General features: G+C 44.2%; 1 protein-coding gene across 1 annotated transcript in view; it reads left to right on the top strand.

Annotated features, from left to right (window-relative positions):
- Positions 1-20610, top strand: part of GPC1 (glypican 1) — a gene marked incomplete at its 5' end in the record, with an annotated part of 59369 nt that overhangs the window by 17335 nt on the left and 21424 nt on the right. The window contains 2 exons of the mRNA XM_026649883.1: positions 11066-11231; positions 19070-19200. Coding sequence (XP_026505668.1) covers positions 11066-11231; positions 19070-19200 — 297 coding nt within the window. The remainder of the gene's footprint in view (positions 1-11065; positions 11232-19069; positions 19201-20610) is intronic.

Genomic DNA, 20610 nt, shown 5'->3' with positions numbered 1-20610 from the left:
TGAAAGCAAATGTCCTTAGGGGGTGAGTTGGGTTCAGTCACCAAGTCCGTTCAGTCTTTGGTGTGTCTGCTGAGATAGCCAACATGTGAGCTAATTACAGTTGAACCTCAGAGTTACGAACACCACGGTTACAAAATGATCTGTCAACCACCCACCTCATCTGGATCGGGAAGTACCCAAACAGGCAGCAGCAGCAGCAGCAGGGGGGAAAAAGCAAATACAGTACATTGTTAAATGTAAACTACTAAAAAAAAATTTCTGTGTTTGTTTCATTTAAATGAAGATGGTTACAAGCATTTTTCTTTTGCATAATAAAGTTTCAAAGCGGTATTAACTCAATGTTCAGTTGTAAACTTTTGAAACAAGAACCATAAAATTTTGCTCAGATTTACGAACAACCTGCATTCACGAGGTGTTCATAACTCTGAGGTTCTACAGTAGGGCCAGTTGTAGTAGCTTCTGTGATGTGGTGGCTATCCATTTGGAACTGGAGTGAGAACATCAACCCATTTCAGTTTGGAAAATAAGCACTCATCAGATCAATCAGGACTGACTGGGGCACAACTCCCACTTAGTGATGGAAGATTCTATGGGCCTGATTCAAAGTTCACTGAAGTCAGTGAGAGTCTTTCCTTTCACTTCAGTGGGATTTGTATCAGACTCCCTCTATCCTTTTCCCCCAAGGCTCCGCCTTTTTCCACTCCTGCCCCGCCCCACCTCTTCCTGCCCCCACTCCACCCCCGAGTGTTCCTCATCCTCGCTTCCGCCCTTCCCCCTCCCCCAGTGCCTCCTGCACGCTGCAAAACAGCTGATTGCTGCGGGCAGGAGCCGCGGTGAGGGAGGAGGAGGCGCTGATTGGCGGGGCCCGCCGGCAGGCAGGAGGCACTGGGGGAGGGGGAGGTTCTGATAGGGGTTCTGCCAGTGGGTGTTCAACACTCACCATTTTTTCTGGAACACCCACGGAGTTGGCGCCTATGTTGCCAAGTTCTGCAGAATTTTTCTCCTTATTCTGTAGACATTTATGGGGGAAAAAATAATTTTTTTTAAAAGCAAGTTGACTTTTTTTTAAATAAAAGGCAAACACTAATTGTTACTTGAATCAGAAGTTCTAAACTGACTTTTTACTAATACACTGCCTTGTCTTAGATCGTCCCATTCATCCTCAAGATCTTCCTCCTAACATCGTCCTCCAGATTATCCTGTTCTCCTTCCCCTGGAGACATTCCAGTCCAGCACAATACTTCTCTTCAGATCGCTCTGATTCCTAGCTTTCTTTTGCAGCCCTCAGACTTGTCTGTTCCTATGCTCTATTTTATTCACAGTATAATATCAATTCTCTTTGACCTGTAAGCTGTGGCGTGCTTTTAGTAAGACATGCAGCAACTTTTAGTGAACAATTTTTTGCACTAAGCTTTCCATCCTGATGAAGAGTTTGCACCACTAGCTCTGGTCTGTCATGTACGTTTCAATTCCACACTTGCCTGCATTAGGTCAGTGACTCTCAACCTTTCCAGACTACTGTACCCCCTACAGGAGTCTGATTTGTCTGGCGTATGCCCAAGTTTCACCTCACTTAAAAACTACTTGCTTACAAAATCAGACATAAAAATACAGAAGTGTCACAGCCACGCTGTTACTGAAAAATGGCTGACTTTCTCATTTTTGTCGTATAATTATAAAATAAATCAATTGAAATATAAATATTGTCCTTACTTTTCAGTGTATAGTACATAGAGCAGTGTAAACAAGTCATTGTCTGTATGAAATTTTAGTTTGTACTGACTTTACTCTAGTGCTTTTTATGTAGCCTATTGTAAAACTAGGCAAATAGCTAGATGAGTTGTTGTGCCCCCTGGAAGACCTCTGCAGAATCTCAGGGGTACGCATAGCCCTGGTTGAGAACACTGCCTTAGGTGGTCCAGACTTTTTAGTGAAGTTCCATAAAATGGCATCGTCCATGCGGTGTGACCTTGCGCATACGGTGTATGCAAGGTCATGCTTTGCAGAGGACACAATTTGTTCTGCAGTGCACGTTCAGGGGCTGGACAGAATGGCCCCATGGGCTGCCAGTTGGACCACATTTTTTGTGAATTCAGGGGCATGCAATGCAAACATTGTATACGTAGATGCATGCCACTGCCTAGAAGAGCAAGACAAATTTTCTAGTGGACTTTTTAAGTGCAAATCATAGGGTAATAGTAATGAATCCTTTTAAAATTTGTGCCACGGGGGCTGCTGCTGAAGGTACAAAATGTATAGGTTGAGATTTTCAAAAGTGGGTGCCTCATATTAGACTCCTGAGTTGAGTTTTAGACACCCAAGTGGCTGATGTTCAGAAATGCTGAGCACCTAGCAGCTTAACTTGAAGTCAAGGGCAGTTCAGCACTTCTGAATAACAGGCTATATATATATATATATATATGCTCCTTTGGGTGTCACACTACTGTTTTAACAGGGGAAATGTGGTACCAGACTCTTAAGTAGAGTGGAGAGATGAAGGTAGGACTCCTTTGTAAATATCACAATAAAGAAATATCAAAATAAGGGACTTTTAATAAATGAAGCTTATTAATTTAACTTGCAGTGTTCCAATAGCAACAGTCACATGAAATAAACACCCTACCATGGGGGGCAAGGAAGCATCTTGCAAAAATCCTTAAGATGACATTGAGATCTAAATCTAGGCACTCATCGGGGCTGAGCTCCTAACATGGCTCAACCTCCTTGGCCTAGCTGAGTCTGTAAACCTGAGTACTCCCAGGCTGAAGCGAACTTCTAGGTGGATTGAACTCATAGGCTGGAATGAGCTGCTGAGGCTGCAGACCAACTTTATAGTCCCTTGGCTCCGCCCCTTATTGGTTTTAACCAATCAGCCACCTCCACCTCTCTATGAAGTTTTACCCCCTTTACATATATATTTTATTTTTCACTGTTAAAACACATACCCACCTTACTACTAGCCAAGCAGTAAAAAAGGCCACCACCAAAAAAACCATGCACTCTTCCTTGGGGAGCTGCAGTACTGCACCCTTAACAATAGCCTGTGTAAAGATATAAATAGCAGCACTTTCAAGGCCTCCCTCATCATACAAAATTGGAGTCCCATGGCCAGTGACAAACATCATGGCTTTCCCTGGCTCCAAAGGAAATGCCTCCAAATGTGGCCCCACAGTAGAAATGTCCACGTCTCTGTTTTGTAAAGTAAGGCAATGAGAAGATGGAAAGTGGAAGCTTTTGCTGTGCTGCGTACCTGGCCGTTGGATGTAGGGTGGCTAGGTGTCCGGTTTTCAATCAGAAAGTCTGGTGGAAAAGGGGACCTGATGGTGTCCGGTCAGATCTACTGACCAGACACCAAAGTCCGGTCACCGCAGGCAGGGGAGGTACCAAATCATCACCCGCGCCAGCCCTTCTCAGCTAGGGCCACCTTCTACCTGCATCAGGCGGCTGCAGCTCCCAGCCCCGGCTCTGCAGGGGAGTCCCTCCTGACCCATGCAGGGAGGGGTGGAGAGGGGAAAAGCAGTGAGTGATGGAGGGAGGGGGAAAGAGGAACAAACAGAAGGGGGGAGCTTAGGGAGAGGGGGCAGGTCAAGAGCAGGGCCTCGGGGGAAGAAGCGGGGCAGGGGCGGGTACTCAGGGGTAGGGGCAGGGAAGGGAAGGTGCCAGTACTCTTGCTGGAGTGTCCGGTTTTTAAATGTTACATAGTTGGCAACCCTAGTTGGATCTTCCTTCCTGGTCTTCCTGGAGTCTTTCCATATAACTCAATAAGGCATTCTAGTGGAAACAACGTGCATCACTTGAACAGCCCTTTTGCAGAGCTGTGTTTTAGGGATGTTGGTGACAGTTTTCCCCATCACTTGCATAACATTAGCTCCTCATTTTGAGTATCTTGACTTCTGGACCTGATTCTGCCATTCCCTTTGTTCAAGGAGTCGAGTTGTGTGAGTATGTACCACCCACTGTTTGCCAGGGTTGCTGAGGTGTACCCGTAATGCTGTCCATTCTCCTTTTGCTCCCTATGGAGATTTTCTTCATGGGGTCAGGGGTGTATGTGTTACTATAGAAGAAAAAAGTCACAATGTGTTATCAATACAATAGCTTTATTGTACAATAGCACAAAGCCACAAGAGTGGAGAAAAGGCAGACAGCCCAAACTATTAGTGCTGCCATCCCTTAACCTCACTATATCCAAGAGATCTAGAGAGAGATTCTCATAGCCAGTTGTTTGGTACAGTATGATATAAGCTCTCAACATATAGTCTATAAAGATAATAAATTAATTTCTGATTGAATGTCTCCAAGCTATTTCTGAGACTCCTTTCAAAGCTAGACATCTCAACTCCACTAATAAGTACTGCGTGTAGGAAAAGAGTCTCTGTGTAGTTCATATTTTAAAAAGAGAAAGATGCTACACTGGCCCAATTTCAAAATATTATCTACAATTAGGATGTTTGCTGGAAGAAAGCAATCAGTCCCCTTTACTTCTTGGGTAGCATCTCCTTCGGCAATGGACAAGGAATCCAGACATTTGGACGAGTGATCTAAGCAAATACTTTAGGATTAGAGCTATGTGGAATGTTCACATCAAATCCTCCTGAACCTTGACTTCAAGGTGCGCTGTGCTAGCGAATCTCCTGTCCAAGTTCTCAAAAACTGTGTGGAATTGTTTGCACAGCTGGCCCTGTGGGCGTCAGCCAGCTCTTATCCTACCCTCACCACCTCAAAGCACTTTTGGTTCAACAAAATAACCTGCAAGGGTTAGTGTGCCTCCAGAGCCTGTTAGCTGAACTGGGAGAGCTTAGTTCCTAAACACATTTTAAATCGAACCCTTCAGGCTTCATACAGTCCCCTGCCAGATTCTACATTTTAGCTCAGTGAGCCCAAGCCTAGAGCAGCCCTATCAGTGTGTATGTCTGACGGAAGCAACAGCAGATGGAGGAACCTGCATCTTAGAGCTCAAGAGCCTGATTCTCCTCTCACACAGAGGTACAGTGGGACGAACGCCGTGGAAGTTAATGGATTTACATGGGTATAAGTGAGGGCAGGATTGAGCGCTATCAAGGCAAAGTCCATGTGGAAAACACTTCCATAATCTCACCCTCCTAGTCTCGGGAAGATCCCCAGCCATTGAGCAACACTGGTGTCCATTTTAGACACATCTGCTCATTCTGTCTGCAAAATTGGAAGAGCATGATCATTAACAAGTGGAATAATTAGCAGGTTAAAGGGGTACAGGAACCTGGAGTCATCTGGATACCAGCAGAGACTACTACTAATCCTTGCTGCTCAGAGATAAAGTTGAACACTCACAATCTGACAGATTTAAGGGAGAGATCATTTTAACATCAACAGTTGGTGCATGAATAAATCACCTACTGTGTATACAGCAGGGACAGGCACAGGGGAAAGGGATAACATAGGTAGGTTTAGAAGGGTTCCATTTTTATTGGTAAATGTTAGTAAACGCCAATGTCATCATACACGCACAAACTGACAAAAAATATTTCCATCGATGATAATTGAAATTTACAGATAGGCAATATAAGAAAAATGCTGCTTGAGAACTCAATAGAGTTTGATTTAAGGATATTTACTTTGTATATTTTGACATGTGATATTGACTATTTATGTTTTAATGGATATAAAGCTTTAATTTTTTTAATCTCCGTGCCTACGGTCATTAAATAATTGTCTGACCTCCCATAATTGCCCACAACAGTGAAACATATATATTGAAAATGTAAATCAATAAAAAAAATTGAAAAATTGTTTAACAATATACATTGATATTATCTGTGGAAAAAAAAAATTTTTTAATCGAATTCTGCCAGGCTTAAACATAGGACAGGTAAATGCAGAAGGGTTTACATGGGTGGATATTGCACCGTACTGCGCTATGCACACTGCCTCCAAGCTGTCTTGTACGATGTGGCATTAAAGTGTCCCTCTGGTGGAAAAAGTCACTTTGCAAGAATGACAAATTGGCCATGCACAAATATTCTCTGTCTGACATCCAAGTCATGTTCGCTCAGTTATGCGGTAAAGGCATAGTTTTTTTCCTACTCTCAGGAGCTTAGCTCGAAACTCCAGGCAGTGTTCTTTGTGCTTAGTACATCATCTGAAACGGCCATCCAAAGACAGATGTGAACAGTAAGCAAGCAGTTGCTTTTTTAGGATGCTTCTGCATCATGTGTGATGGTTAGCTGGCTAGCCAAGCTATGACCCTCTGACAGCTGTTGAGTGGCCTATAGGAGGCCGGTTGCAGGACAGTGGATTACATCACAGGAAATAACAATAGTTGCACCCTTGTTTGCTAATTTTGGCAGCAAGGACATGGAGTGACTAGCACGGAGCATTAACTATCCTCACACACAGATGGTCTTATCAAGTCTGTGTAGAGGCAGAGCATCCTGGAGACTATAGAGTTGCTGCCCGTGCTGGGGCTGTCCTGGGACGGGGGGTATGTCCGTCTCCACTGGCTTTGTGAGCATTAAATTCACTTTGAAAAGAAAAATATCCATGAGTAAGTTAAGTAATCAGAGAGACAAGGTGGGCGAGGTAATATCTTCTGTTGTAGAACTTCTATTAGTGAAAGGGACAAACCTTCAAACTCCACAGAGCTCTTCTGCAGGTCTGGAAAAATAGCAAAGTTCTCCTCAGAATACTTTCTTGTAAGCATTCACAAGCATGCAAGTTTAATTCTTATACTGGATTTTCACAGTAGAGCTCTGGTGAAGACTCATTAGAAGAAAAAGTAGCACTCCCTTCCAGACTGAATTTCCAGTATTTCAAGTTGAATAGTCTGCTTCTGGCTGGTGTTAGCTATTTCTAGCATGCATTTATATTTCATCTACTCTTAACTGTTGTCCCCGCATTTAACATTCGGTGCATTTTATTCAAGTCCTGTGTTTTATAAGAAAATCTTACATTTTAAATGATATTTTCATTGTACCTTGTTGTTGTCTTAGGTTAATAAGTGGTGGATGGAGTTTTGGTTTGTTTCTCAAACTTTTCCTCATCTGTTACTTGAGTAGGGTAAAAGCCCCACCTGCTGGTGTGAAGGGAGCATTACACTTTTTAAACCAATTTAATCCCAGTGATTAAATACGCATTTTAGTACCTTGTAGCAGGGATTTGAAGAATGAGTGCACTAATTTTACCCCTTTGGTTCTGTTTGTGTGTGTTTGCAGTGGTAACAAAAGAAGAAGCTCTTTTAAAAGAGAGAGCAAAGCTTTTAAACTTTTTCAGTTTTCTTCAAGGTTGAGGTCTTAGTAGGGTTGCCAACTTTCTACTCTCACAAAACCGAACACCCTTGCCCTGCCTGCTGCCCCGCCACTCTTCCAATGCCCGCCCATGCCCCACCCCTTCTCCGAGGCCCCGCCCTGCTCACTCCATCCCCACTCCCTCTGTCATTCACTCTCCGCACCCTCACCCACTCGCTCATTTTCACTGGGCTGGCTCAGGGGGCTGGGGTGCAGGAGGGGATGAGGGCTCTGGCTGGGGGTGTGGGCTCTAGGGTGGGGTCAGAAATGAGGAGTCCAGAGTGCCGGAGTGGGCTCCAGGCTGAGGCAGTGGGTTGGGATGCGACAGAGGGTGAGGGCTCTGGGGTGGGGCCAGAGATGAGGGGTTTGGGGTGCAGAAGGGGGCTCCGGACTGGGGCTGAGGGGTTCAGAGTGCAGGAGAGGGCTCTGGTCTGGGGCAGAGGGTTGGAGTATGGGGGGGTGAGGGCTCTGGCTGGGGGTGCAGACTCTGGGCTGGGGCTGGGGATGAGGCATTTGGGAACACCTGGTCACCCTAGGTTTTAGTATTTCTGTGGCAGGTTAGTATGTACTTTATCTGGCAGAGTTAAAGCATTAGGGCCCAGATCCACAAAGGGACTTAGGTTTAGGCACCACTGCAATCACAGGTGTCCTGTAGTTGGCGAAACTCATTTGGTGCCTAAATGTTCACTGTAAAAAGTCCCCAAGGCACCTAAGTTTCTGTCTCTAGGCATGTGCACTGCTGCCTCAGGCAGCCGCCCAGACCCCCAACTGAACTCTAGAATGATCCTGAAACCAGGAGAAGACATTGCCTGTGTCGCCTGCAGGGCCCGATCTGGTAGGCATGCTCCAGCCACATGTAATTCTGCAGAAAACAGCTGGGGGGGTGGAGGAGAAAGGAAGCTACCTTTATCGTCTTCAGCCCAGTTCTTAGGGAAATCACCCAGGATGTGAGAGAACCCACTTCAGTTCCCACCTCTGCCTCATGTGAGAGGATTTGAACTGGCTTCCCCTACCTCTCAAGTGAGTGCCCTAACCAATGAACTTGGGGATAGTCTGATGTTGTCCCTCTGTTGAAGCCATTCCACTTGGTATAAATAACTAAAATATACATTGGGCCAGCAAGAGTGAGAATGACGCTGTAGTCACCAGGCAGAATGGGGAACTGAACCTGCCTCTGGGGTGAGTTCCCTGACCACTGGGCTAGAGGTTATAAGGGAGGCTGCCTCCTCCCTCCAGTCGTTTTGTGTGGTGCCAGGTACGTGCTGCTGCTGTTCTGCCAAGAAACCGCTTAGGCACCTGACTCTAGACGAGGATTCCTAGCTGTGGATCCCAAGCGAGATAGGTGCCTCCCTCCAGCCCGGACTAAGCGCCTAACTCCATGGGAGTGGCCGGGCGTAGGACTCACACCTCTTGTCATCATCTCCCATTGGCTAGTTTAGGCAGCTCCCTGCCTAGTGAGCTGGCTTTTGTGGATCCCATTCTCAGGCAGCTATCTGTCCCCATGCATAGTATAGGGAGCCGAAGGGCCTCACCCAGGGTTTGTAGATTCCACTGGGACTAAGTCAACACAGGGATAACAAACCCACAGCTGGCCTGAGTCAACTGACTTGGGCTCGCAGGGCTCAGGCTCCAGGGCTGAAAAATCACTGTGTAGATGTTGGGGCTTGGGTTGGAGCCCAAGCTCCGGGATCCTGCAAGGGTAGAGGGTATTTTATTCCTGTGTACATGTAGCCAAAATGACCGGGCACCTAAAAGTTAGGTGCAATGACTAAGTCCTTAGTGGATTTGGGCTCAGGTCTTTCTGTGGATATTTGTTGTGTACAGAGAGAGAATTTTTCTACATTATCCCATCAGTTTTCTGAGGTTTAGAAACTTCATTTTATAGAAACCAAAGAAATTGAAACCTCCTACTTCTAACTTTTAACATGGGGAGCAGTTCTGGGATGTCTGTACGGTATCTGAACCTCAGGAAGACTTCTCATGCGGTCCTTTAATTCATTCCTTCAAAATAAAAACCCAGCAGAGTGGAGACATCCTTTTCAAGGCATACTAAAAATAAAGGGGTATAGAGAAGAGTGTTTGAGGAAGACAAACCTTAGGGATTTTATCTCTGGACCTCTAACAGTGGGCTCAGAAGAGTGGGAGCATGCTAAAGCTGCCTCGGTATTGCTTATTCTTGGACCACAGCAAGCTTAAAAGGAAACTGAATCTTGCAACTTGGATCTCTTTCAAGACAGAGCATTTCCCCGTCCATCACACTTGTTTGTTCTTGCTATTGCATAATTTCTCATGAGTGCTAAGCTACTGGCATTTGATTGATTGGTTGAAAAAGGAACATTAAGCCATTTCTTTTAAATCACCTAACAAGGAAATTGCAAATGGATATTGGCCAAAAAAATTGGTATGCTAGTTAATATTATGGACTGACCAGGTTTGCCAGAGTCCCATTTGAGCTAATGGTTGCAGCACTGTAGTAGTGGGTTGGAGGGGAGTGTTCTTCAGGGAGCTCTCAGGAGCTTCTTGATCTGGTTCTGCACCAAATTATAGATGGAGGCTTTCCCTTCCTCTAATGCTGATCAGCCCCTTCTCCCGTGTCTGGATGCTGGTTAGCCATCCCTTCCAGAAATGGTTTATCCCTGAGGCTCACAAAAATATGTTACAAGTGCAATTTCTTTAAACCTTTGGAGTACCCCAAATTACAGGTATTTTCAAAATGGTTCAGGCTGACCCTTTGGATCACCCTCGCAAGCTCTTCACCCCACCTTCCTTTCCTATGCCACCAGCAGAATGCCTGTAATGTTCAGGCTCCCCCATGGGATCAGCCTCGCATAAGAGGCAGTACACATTTCAGGAGCAAACTGTCAGTGCAGTCAATATAAGTTCATGGAGGAAGCTTGTGGCTATCCACATCTGCCAGATGGTTGAAACAAGACACTTACTTAACAAAATAACCTGCTGATGCTTATAAAAGACTCTCCCGGTGCAGGAGTTACAGTGTGACAGTGTTGCAGAATTACAGGTCACAGTCATGACACAGGGACAGTGAAAACAGAAAGGACAGAGAGAGCCAGGTTAGTAAAACTGGCTCTCACTGGTTGTGAAAGGGCCCACCCTGCAGATACTCAAGGAAGGAATAGGAATGTAATATCGCTGCTATAGTGCTGTAACATGTATTGTGAACTTCTCTAAACAAGTCATAATACAGTCATAATAATTTGATTATTTAATGTGCTCTTTGGTATATTTTTGTATTCCATCCCATTAGCTAATATTTTCATCTCTATATAAATTCACTTCTTTTGCTACTTTGGTTTTATCATCATCTGTAGCTGCATTATGGTAGTGCATAGAAGCCCCAGTCGAGCTTAGGGCCTCGTTGTGCTAAGTACTGCACAAATATATAGTGGGTAGGTTTGTGCTGTAATCACAGGGTGCATTAAGACATATACAGTGAGAGACAGTCTAAAGACTGTCTAAAAAGAGACTGGAAGAGCTTACAGTCTAAATAGACAAGGGAGATGAAGGGTGGGAGGGAAAACAGAGGTACTGAATGACAAAGTGACTTGCCCAAGGACACACAACAGGTCAGTGGCACAACCCAAAATAGAATCCTGCCTCAATCTAGAGTCCTGTCCACTGCATCACAAAACATTTTAAATGATTTAGTTACATGGGGCATGAATTTAGCTCAGTATAATTTAATCTATCTGACTAGGGCTTTAAAATAATGCACTGTATAATTTCCTGTTTAAGGAGAGTCTTTCACTTGTTTCCATAATTAATAATTGCCCTTCCACCTCTTTTAGGTGTCTCTTAGCCATGAGTGCACTCGTGCCATAATGAAGCTGGTGTACTGTCCGTATTGCCGGGGCATGTCTAGTGTGAAGCCGTGCAACAACTACTGTCACAACGTCATGAAGGGCTGCCTGGCCAATCAAGCAGACCTGGACACGGAATGGAGGAACCTGATTGGTAAGAAGAGCTAGTTATGTGCCAATAAAACTGTTGAGTTTCTGTCATAGTCCTCCGCACACCCCGAAGTTCATATTCAGTCTTTGTGAGACAGGGATTAGAGAATGAATAAAGTGCCATTAGAACAGTTAAAAGGGCGTAAGACCCTTTTACGCTAAAATTTCTCTGCCTCAGAGCTGGACTGTAAAAGGACTGGAAAGACATTTTACTGTGTTTGAGTAATGGGCTCAGTCAGATCACTACAGAGAATGTGCTACACTAGCTAATCCTGTCGCTTTAGATTGCGTCTTCTGCACTGGGCTGGCAAGAGCCCTACACTCTTTCCAATTAAACCAATTAAAACAACTCAATTAATTCTTGTGCCTTTCCCACCTCTTGAGGCTTAGGGCCAGATTCTACCGCCCTTATTCTGGCTGAGTGGTACTGTCCTCCAGGAGTACCAAGGGTAAACTAAATTAAATTGGAAAGCGCTTTTAGATCCTCCTGTGGAAGGTGCTGTAGAAATGAAAAGTAATACAATTGTTTCCATGGGCTACAGAGGAGTCAGAATTGAGGACTTTCAACCCTGACAATGCTCCTTCAAAACAAAAAGGGTGGGGTGGAGTTTGGAGGAATAAGACTCGTATATAAAGGAAAATAAAGCTCATTTGCTTTATATTTAAACACAAATGGCATAGGAAAGGAAGGTGGGGTGGAGGGGGCGGGGTCAAGTTCAGCAGCAAAGCAAAAAAATCAACACTAGGAGAAAACTAGAATGAAATCAGTCAGGGAATGTAGTCTGAGCAATTATTACACTTATCAGATTACATATTGGCATGCAATATGCACTTGTCACAGATAACAGGTTCTTTTCCTAGGTGGCTGTTTAAAGTTAATTGACAAGACGTAATTTGGTGAAACGCACGCACACAAACTTTATTTAGTACAGACAACTATAATTGGAATCATGGGAAAGGATCAATACGTACAACTATATGACTAAGATAAGTGTGGTTAAGTAGTTTCCTATATTGTTTATACTTACAGTCTTGCATTGTGTATATTTACAACTTATGGAGACCACTGGAAACAAAGTCAGAAGGGTAAGTAAGTGTAACCCATCAGAAAGGAGGTTCTGATTCCATTTACACTGCCTCGGGGACCGGATGAACCCACAGAAATGGGAACGGGGTGTGGTATTTTATACCCTTTCTTATGGTGGTAGTACAGATATATACCATATTTGCTCCTTTATCCTGATTATAATAAGATCATTAACAGCCCCTATCCATATGAGGCCTTTAGGATGTCCATAATTAAACATCAAGCATTAATATTCATGATGTACGTCACTTATTTCTTAATAATTTCGATACGTAAATGAGATCTAACTGCTTAATACTCCATAGCAACATAATTGCCAAAGCCCTCTAAAGCTCCCTTCTTGTGGAATCCTGTAGCGTACTGTACCTGTTTGTGGGGTTACTCATTTGTCTCTTAGAAGGAGAGTGCAAAATATCTGACCTGTGGTTATTTCTTGAGGCCTACACTCTTCAGCTAAATCCCAGCCTTTAGCATAAGTACTCCCTCAAGGCCTCATGCTCATACAAAAGGTCTGTAATCATAACAAACCTAATAACTCAGTTATTTGTTCTCCTTCTTGCTGTTACAGCTTTCATAACTTGTGTTAAAAAGGCTTAGCAAAGGAATTATATGGTAGCCAAAACTATAAACTCTTCACGATCAGGTGATGGGTCAGCAGTCACCAGGAAGATCCTGCATCTTTCACTTTGTGGAGGTGACGAGCCTTGTTGCAATGAAGTGGACTGTATGTCTACCTAAGGATATGATTCACAGATTTTAAGGCCAGAAAGAGCCATTATGATCAAGACTGACCTCCTGCATAATGCAGGCTAAAGAACCTCACCCAGTGATTCCTGCCTCTAGCCCATACCTGCTGGCTGAGCCAGAGCATCTCTTTTGGAAAGTTATAAAATGTATATAATTAAATTGGATTTTCAGAAAGCCTATGATAAAAAGCTGCTGCTTTAAATGTGAACTACAAGGATTCAGGGAAGTGCCAGAGTGTGCGGGGTGAGGGGGAGAGGAGGGCGCAGAATCTGTGTATCGCTTGCAACTGGAAGTAATGGAGCTCTGTGGGAAGTCAGAGGACCCCTTGCTGTTCCTAATTGACTTTCACAAATAAGCCCAAGGACAGCATCTGCAGATAAACTAACTGATTACATATAAGTGGGGCTGAGCGGTGAATAAGCACGGTGCAAGCAGCTTAGTCCACATCCAGGAGATTTTTATTTTCAGCATAACTGGTTTAACACCAGGGAAATGAAACGTAATGGAGATAAATATAAGGTAATAGGCAATGTGCCCATAATAATGAACACTCACAAATTGGGATTCAGGCTTTTTTTTTCGCCTTAACAGACCATTAGCTGAAAGTTATTTTTTAAGAATACATTTTCTTTTCATTTCAAAGATGTTTTAGTTCTGCTACCCGCCAGTTGTAATTCTCCAATATAGCTATAAATGGAATGATTTTGTGTCCTTGGTTGTGTCACCTCCACCATAGGTTACGGCACTGCACTCATCATGGGGCTTAGCTACTCCTGAAAGCTCGTCACAAATATCTCCTTTTTCAGAAGGCCGCAGCCTTCTTAGCTAATGACGATCCTTGCAGGGCAGGCATTAGCCCTGTGCTCTCTAGTCAGGGCTGGCTGCCAGGTTATTTGGGGGGGAAGGGGGTCCAAGCCACCGTTTTGTTTTTGACCAGAAAGCCCTACCTGGTTTGGGTCCTGGCTATGTGAGAGTTTGCCCTCTCCTTATGTGGCCCCATGGTAACTAAACACAGCTGAAGCACTCAAATGAGAAGCCCCTTGGTTTAAAAGGGAAGGAGCTGGCAACAGGACTGAAGGGGTCATGGGCTCTGGAAGTCATTTCTCTAGAGCCCTTGTTTGTTGCCTTCTGGGCATAGGGCAAGGCGTAGGAGCCTACTTTTGAAAAAACTGGCCCTGTGTGCATCCAACCACACAACTCCTCTTGCTCTCAGGGCACTTTCTGCTAACTGCCTTATAACTCTGCTTCTCTAAAGGGCAGGATTTGCACTCCTGGGCCTCGTGCTGCCAGTATGTCATGCTGAAAACCTTTAGCACTCAAGAATGTTTAACCCACTGAGGGACTCGTATGCCAGCCCCAGGGTCAAAAATCCACCTAGTACAGCAACCTTCTGATGCCCCTGACTTTTTGAGCCGGTTCCTTTCGAGAGCAGGAAGCAAGAGCTCTCCTAACTTCTAAGAATACAGAGAGGATAAATTTAAAAATCCCTTTCTTTTTCTTCAACTCCATGTAGTAGGGCCAGTCATTCCAGTGAAGGGCGAGGCAATGGGTATCAGTGGCCAGATAGCGTCACCAGAAGGCACTCAATGTGGGATATCCCCATGGAGAACGGAGGTGCATCCATGCCAGAGCACACTGCATAGTCTGGCAGAGCCTCCAGTCATCTACTCTAGCCATTAGCTGTACCCTTCTGTGCAGAGTTCCATTGTCCCCCTTGGTGGAGGGAGCCGTCCACACACAGCTCATTGCTGGATTGGGACCTGTCTGAGCTAGCAGATTTAGAGCAAAATAAAGTAAATTCAAGAAGGAAAAGTATCATGGTAGCCCATCATTATAGCACATGAGTAAGTAAGATCTTTCGTATGCATTTCAACACAGTCCATTTAACTAGATTTTTTACTCTTCTTCCTTCCTTTTATGCACTCACAGAACTGTATTTTGTTGTCGGACTCTTCAGCGGCTGTCTTGTTCTTACAGTTCAGCTGTCTTTCTACTCAATATTACTGCCTATTATTGTTAAAACACACATTCAGGCCATGTCTCTTTGTTTCAATGGAATGTTGCAAAGTAAAAGTTGAATCACTGCTCAGATTAATTTAGGCTGTTGTTACATATGATGCATCAGCCAGCTTTTATCCATATTAGTTTATGCTAATTAGCTTTCATTTCTAATGACCCAGATGGCAGGTTACCACAACTAATTGGAAGTGAATCCAGTAGAATGGTTAGTGAGTCTGGTTAAAAGGAGTGGGGGAGAGGAGATAACATCTGCTCCGTGGGTTTAAACCTTGAGTTTGTGCATTAGCCTTTCTGACAAGGACAAGCCAATTGTTACCTGTCACTGCTCTCCATCTTGCCCCAGCAGAATGACTGGCCACCATTCCTGAAAGGTCAATCTGCAAGTCTAATTGATTGATTAGGTGGCATTTCTGTATGCTTTTTGCACTTGTTCCAGGTTCTTCTTGCCCAAGAGACACTGTTTTTGACAGTAGCTGACCATTAGGAGTAAAGCAGATCGGTATTAAAAGTGTACTTGCACGCTGTAATGTTAAAGGTCATAATTCAAGCAAGTCACATAGCCGGGATGTTTAACAAAGGGTGGAAATTCACTGCCACTCTGCAACCTTCACTCTTACCCCATTGTTCGTAGTTGAAGGTGAAATTGTAATGACAAACATGTAGCTACTGTATTATATGGGCAGAGTAGGGCAGGTCAAGTTAAGGAAGATGATTTACAGCGAGTGATTGATTGAATTTTATCAATAACTTTGGGGATTTCTTTTCATCTATCAATATGTGTCCCCAGAATTAATGCATCCACAAGCTAAAATTGTTCAGAAAAGTTTTCTTGAAAAATCTTTTACTACTCCTAAACAGGAGCGGGAGTTAAACTTCAGTTCCTTAGTATTGCAGCTGGGGCAGAAAATACCAAAAAACCATTACACAATTGTGTGGCATGTTTGATTTTTCTACATCAAAGCAGCTGTTGTCTTTTACTATACAAAAACATTTTAATGGAGAAACTACGGTAATTTTTTTCAGTTCTTGATTAAGTTTAAAAAACAGCTAAAACAGTTCTTTTAATTTGATGATAAACAAGAAATGCTCCCAAGCTAACCCTCCCTGGCTTTGCAGCTGCCATATCCCAGAGTGTAGACATGGGCAAGTAGCAATTTGTGATCCTTGCTCCTGAGTCATTGGGTAAGATTAGAGCAAAGTCTGTTATTTTTGTTACCCTCTGCTCTGGCCTGCTTGTTTGTCTCATCAGCCTGTGTCATGTCTTTCAGCCTGTAAGCACGTTGGGGCACAGCCTGTGTTTTCTGTATGTTTGTGCAGTGCCTAGCACAATGGGACCCCAGCCTGGCTGGCCTCTAGGAGCTACCACAATATAAACATTAGATAGTATAATATAGAGAATATTGTCAGCTGAGTTGTGTGTGTTATTAAACCAATTGCATTGAGCTTTAGATCAAGCCCTTTATTATGGACATTACCCCCATAAGAACATAACATAAGAACCACCATACTGGCTCGGACCAAAGGTCCATCCAGCCCAGTATCCTGTCTTTCGACAGTGGCCAATGCCAGGTGCCCCAGAGGGAATGAACAGAACAGGCAATCGCCAAGTGATCCATCCCCTGTTGCCCATTCCCAGCTTCTGACAAAGAGAGGCTAGGGACACCATATGTTGTGTGTGTCTGAAAGAGCCTCATCCCAAGCCCTTTGAAGTCAATGGGAGTTGTTCCATTGATTTCAGTGAGTTTTGGATCGGGCCCAGATTGGTTTCTATAAAAAGCATTAATTGTTCCTTCTTTGAGCCCTGTACAGTTGGACTCTTGGTGCTGGTATAATGGAGCCTGGCTTTGCAGGTTAAAGACACAGAAAGTAGTACTAATAGAAATAAATGTAAGTTCTGTAAAACAAAATCACTATGAAACATGTGACAGGTACAGAATGCATGAGGGTGCCGAGTGAAGAACGCTGGCAATACATACTCATGCTGAGTAAGCCTTTGTACCATACCACACCATCCCCTGAGAGCAGTCTGGGTACCAACTGATGGGTAGAGTAGAAGAACTAGAATAGAACTTGCTCAGTCCCACTGAAGTGAATGGTAGCTTCCTTGAGTTTAGGACCTCAGGATTTGACCCTCTATATATTGGGAAGAAAAAACAGCTTAGAGCAGACAGATCATTTTTCTGTATGGGCAGATAGCAGGGCTTCCAAGCGTTTTGTTAACATCATCCATTTCCCTCCACAATCTGATTTTATCCAATTCAGTAGTCTAGGTTATTTGTTAAGCAAAAGTGCATTGAAATCAGTACAGGTGCCAGTACCCAATAGGTGGTTATAAGATATTTTTATGTCAAACTATGTGGTTAAAAATAAAAGCAATGCTGATTGACATTATTGTTAAGTCTATCTGTAGTATGATTCACTGCACAGGATTCATTAGAAACTTCAGGATTCTTCACTTACACCACGATCTCTTCCTGTGTACTGGATGTGTAGCGTTCTGGTGTGTGACTCAGTGTTGGAGTCATCCCATTTATTGTTTTGGAGCACTCAATAGAGGAAATAGCAGAGTGGAAGGATTGCAGTTCAAGATTTAGATGCATGCAAAACTAGCGGTGCAGGGGGCTTGCTTTGGAAAGCAGTGTATATAGTAGAACAGGGTTGAGATGCATTGGCAGAGCATGCCCGGGGTGGAATAAGGGAGAGCGTGCATGGCTCATACGAACCTAAGCTTTTGTCAAGCCATCCAGTGCTGATAGTCCACTCACTCTTGTGCCGCTATACTCCACTCACAGATCTATACAATGAAATAAACATAGAGGCCAATACAGTGTTTATAGAGCAGGGGCTGCATTTCTAGGAAGCTGAATGGCATCTCTTAGTAAAGACAAAGACATCAAGAGGAGACTTCGCACTGCAATTCTCAAAAGAAGAATCTGAACTTGATGGCAGTTTTCAGTAGTTATGAACCTGCAGGTGGCGGTGTACAAACAGTCCCATTTTTAATCCATTCCTTTAACCTCTACGGTCTTGTTTGTTTCTGGTCTCTCTGGACATTCAGGATATCAGCCTGTATGCACACTATGTTCTTTTGTAGTTCTCTAGTACCTTGCACGTATATAAAATTTCCTTCTGCATTAGCTTGTGTTGCTAGTAAAATCCAGCAAGACATAAATCCAGTAAATAACCTCTAGAACATGGATGAATGGTGCTCTGATCCATTGTCATTTCAGCTCCAGAGCTTGTGAAGTGCTGAAATCAATAGCAGCTTAGAGCACTGAGCACCTTTCACCCACCCCTCACCCACTTCTCCTCCCCTCCTACCAGTTTAGTTGCATGTGTTGTGCTCTATTGCTCCACATGTGAGGTAGACATTTTCCCTTGCTGGTCATGCTTTATCCTGCCAGAGCACTCAAATCCAGAATGGTGCTTGGGAAATATTCACTGGGAGGAATTTTTTTTTCTCCGTCCCGGGCATGGGAGCCATACACGTGCCTATTACTCATGAAACCCGTCTGTGGGCAATTTGTGTAAACACCACCATCTCCAAAGTTCTATTCATTGCAGCACTTGGTTGAAAGTTGAATGCAAGCCAGTAAGAGAGGGTTAGGTCAAGGTCCTTGCTTTATATTTCTGCACAGATTCCTGTCTGTAGAACACCCAGTGCTCTCTGGTCATTTTGTAAGGTAGTGGCAGTCTGCAAAGAGATGCTGTAATAGCTGTTTCTTCCCTATGGTGTTCATCTGGAACTAGGGGTGCCCTTAGTGATGCATTTGGGCCTTATTTTGAATGCTGCCAAATTCAGAGTGTGAAACTACTGAAAATGTACACACAATACAAGAACCTGGAAGAGGTTCTTCAACACCTTCATCTACTGAGGGGCAAATGCTTGATTCCTCCCAATATAAATGTATGTACATTTTAAGTTATACTATAATTTGATTTGTATAGTATGTACTTAAAGGGTGTTTCCATCTCTCTTATTTTACTAGATTCTATGCTGCTGGTGGCTGACCGGTTTGATGGACCATCCAATGTAGACACTGTAATTGGTACCATTCACACCCGGATTGCTGAAGCCATTTCTAACATGCAGGAAAACAGAGAGTCTATCACAGCCAAGGTAAGGAGCTGAGATCTGTGCCTAAAGTTGATATTAAATCAGTTGAAAATGCTCTGGCTACAGCCTTGTGCATTTTCTTCCAATACCATTCTACTGCCTTAACATACAGTAGACAGAGAGATTAAATGCCAGCCTCTTTTAATTATAAGAAACCATTCACCCCATGCAGGCAAACCTTGTCAAATGCTTCTGATTCAAACTCCTCCCTGTCTCCACCTCCAGCCAACCAACTTGGTACGTACGGACCAAATACAGCCTGGTGTTGCATTCTGAATCCCTGTGGAAAGTGTAGTGGCATTGTATTATGGTGCCTCAACCGCTGTATCCAAGGGGGTTTTCATATTCTCACTGACCTAAGCTATGGACTGCAAGTTTGTGGGCTGTTTTACACTTGACCCAGGAGACAACCGCTCTTGACAGCCATAGGGAACACTAAGAAATGGAAACATTTGGCTTACTAGGTTGTATTTATGGGGTAGGGTTGTGTGACAAAGTTCCTCCTCTATCTTGGTGGGTCCTGCACTTATTGGCGGATTTGCTTGCCTCAGAGATTCACCATGTGGGTTGGGGAACAGCCCAGAGACCTTCCCCTCTGGTAGAACCCACAGTCCAGGTCAATTGGGAGGTTTGGGGGGAACCCGGGCCCGCCCTCTACTCCGGGTTCCAGTCCAGGGCCCTGTGGACTGCAGCTGTCTAGAGTGCCTCCTGGAACAGCTGCATGACAGCTACAACTCCCTGAGCTACTTCCCCATGACCTCCTCCCAACACCTTCTTTATCCTCACCACAGGTCCTTCTTCCTCCTGATATCTGTTAATGCTTGTACTCCTCAGCAGTCCTCCAGCAGCATGTCCTCTCACTCCCAGCTCCTTACACACACCTCGCTAACTGGAGTGAGAGCCTTTTTATACCAGGTGTCCTGATTAGCCAGTCTGTCCTAATTGATTCTAGCAGCTTCTTCTTAATTGGCTCCAGGTGTCCTAATTAGCCTGCCTGCCTTAACTGGTTCCAGCAAATTCCTGTTTGTTCTGGAACTGCCCCTGTTACCTTACCCAGGGGAAAGGGATCTACTTAATCTGGGACTAATAAATCTGCCTTCTATCACTCTTCTGTAGCCATCTGGCCTGACCCTGTAACAGTTGTTACATGGCAATCATCCTGTGAACCAGGTTCTGCTGGTGCTCAGAGTCTCACAAGAGCTGTATTTCCAAGTGCTGTTTTATTGATCTCCACTTTCAGCACATTTAATCCACTAATCACAAGCACATGCCGCGGCTGCACGTGTAAGAAGCCTTGGCAAAGCAAACAACCTTCCTGGATTCCTGCTTTTCACACAAACATACCACCAACCCTCCCAACCTGTCATTGTTATTCAGAGTTGAGGGTATGTCTTCACTACCCACCCTATCGGC

This window comes from Terrapene carolina, unplaced genomic scaffold (assembly GCF_002925995.2).
Source record: "Terrapene carolina triunguis isolate 2854851 unplaced genomic scaffold, T_m_triunguis-2.0 Scaffold88, whole genome shotgun sequence".
NCBI classification, from domain to species: Eukaryota; Metazoa; Chordata; order Testudines; family Emydidae; genus Terrapene; species Terrapene triunguis.
This window is presented reverse-complemented; position numbering and strand designations above follow the sequence as displayed.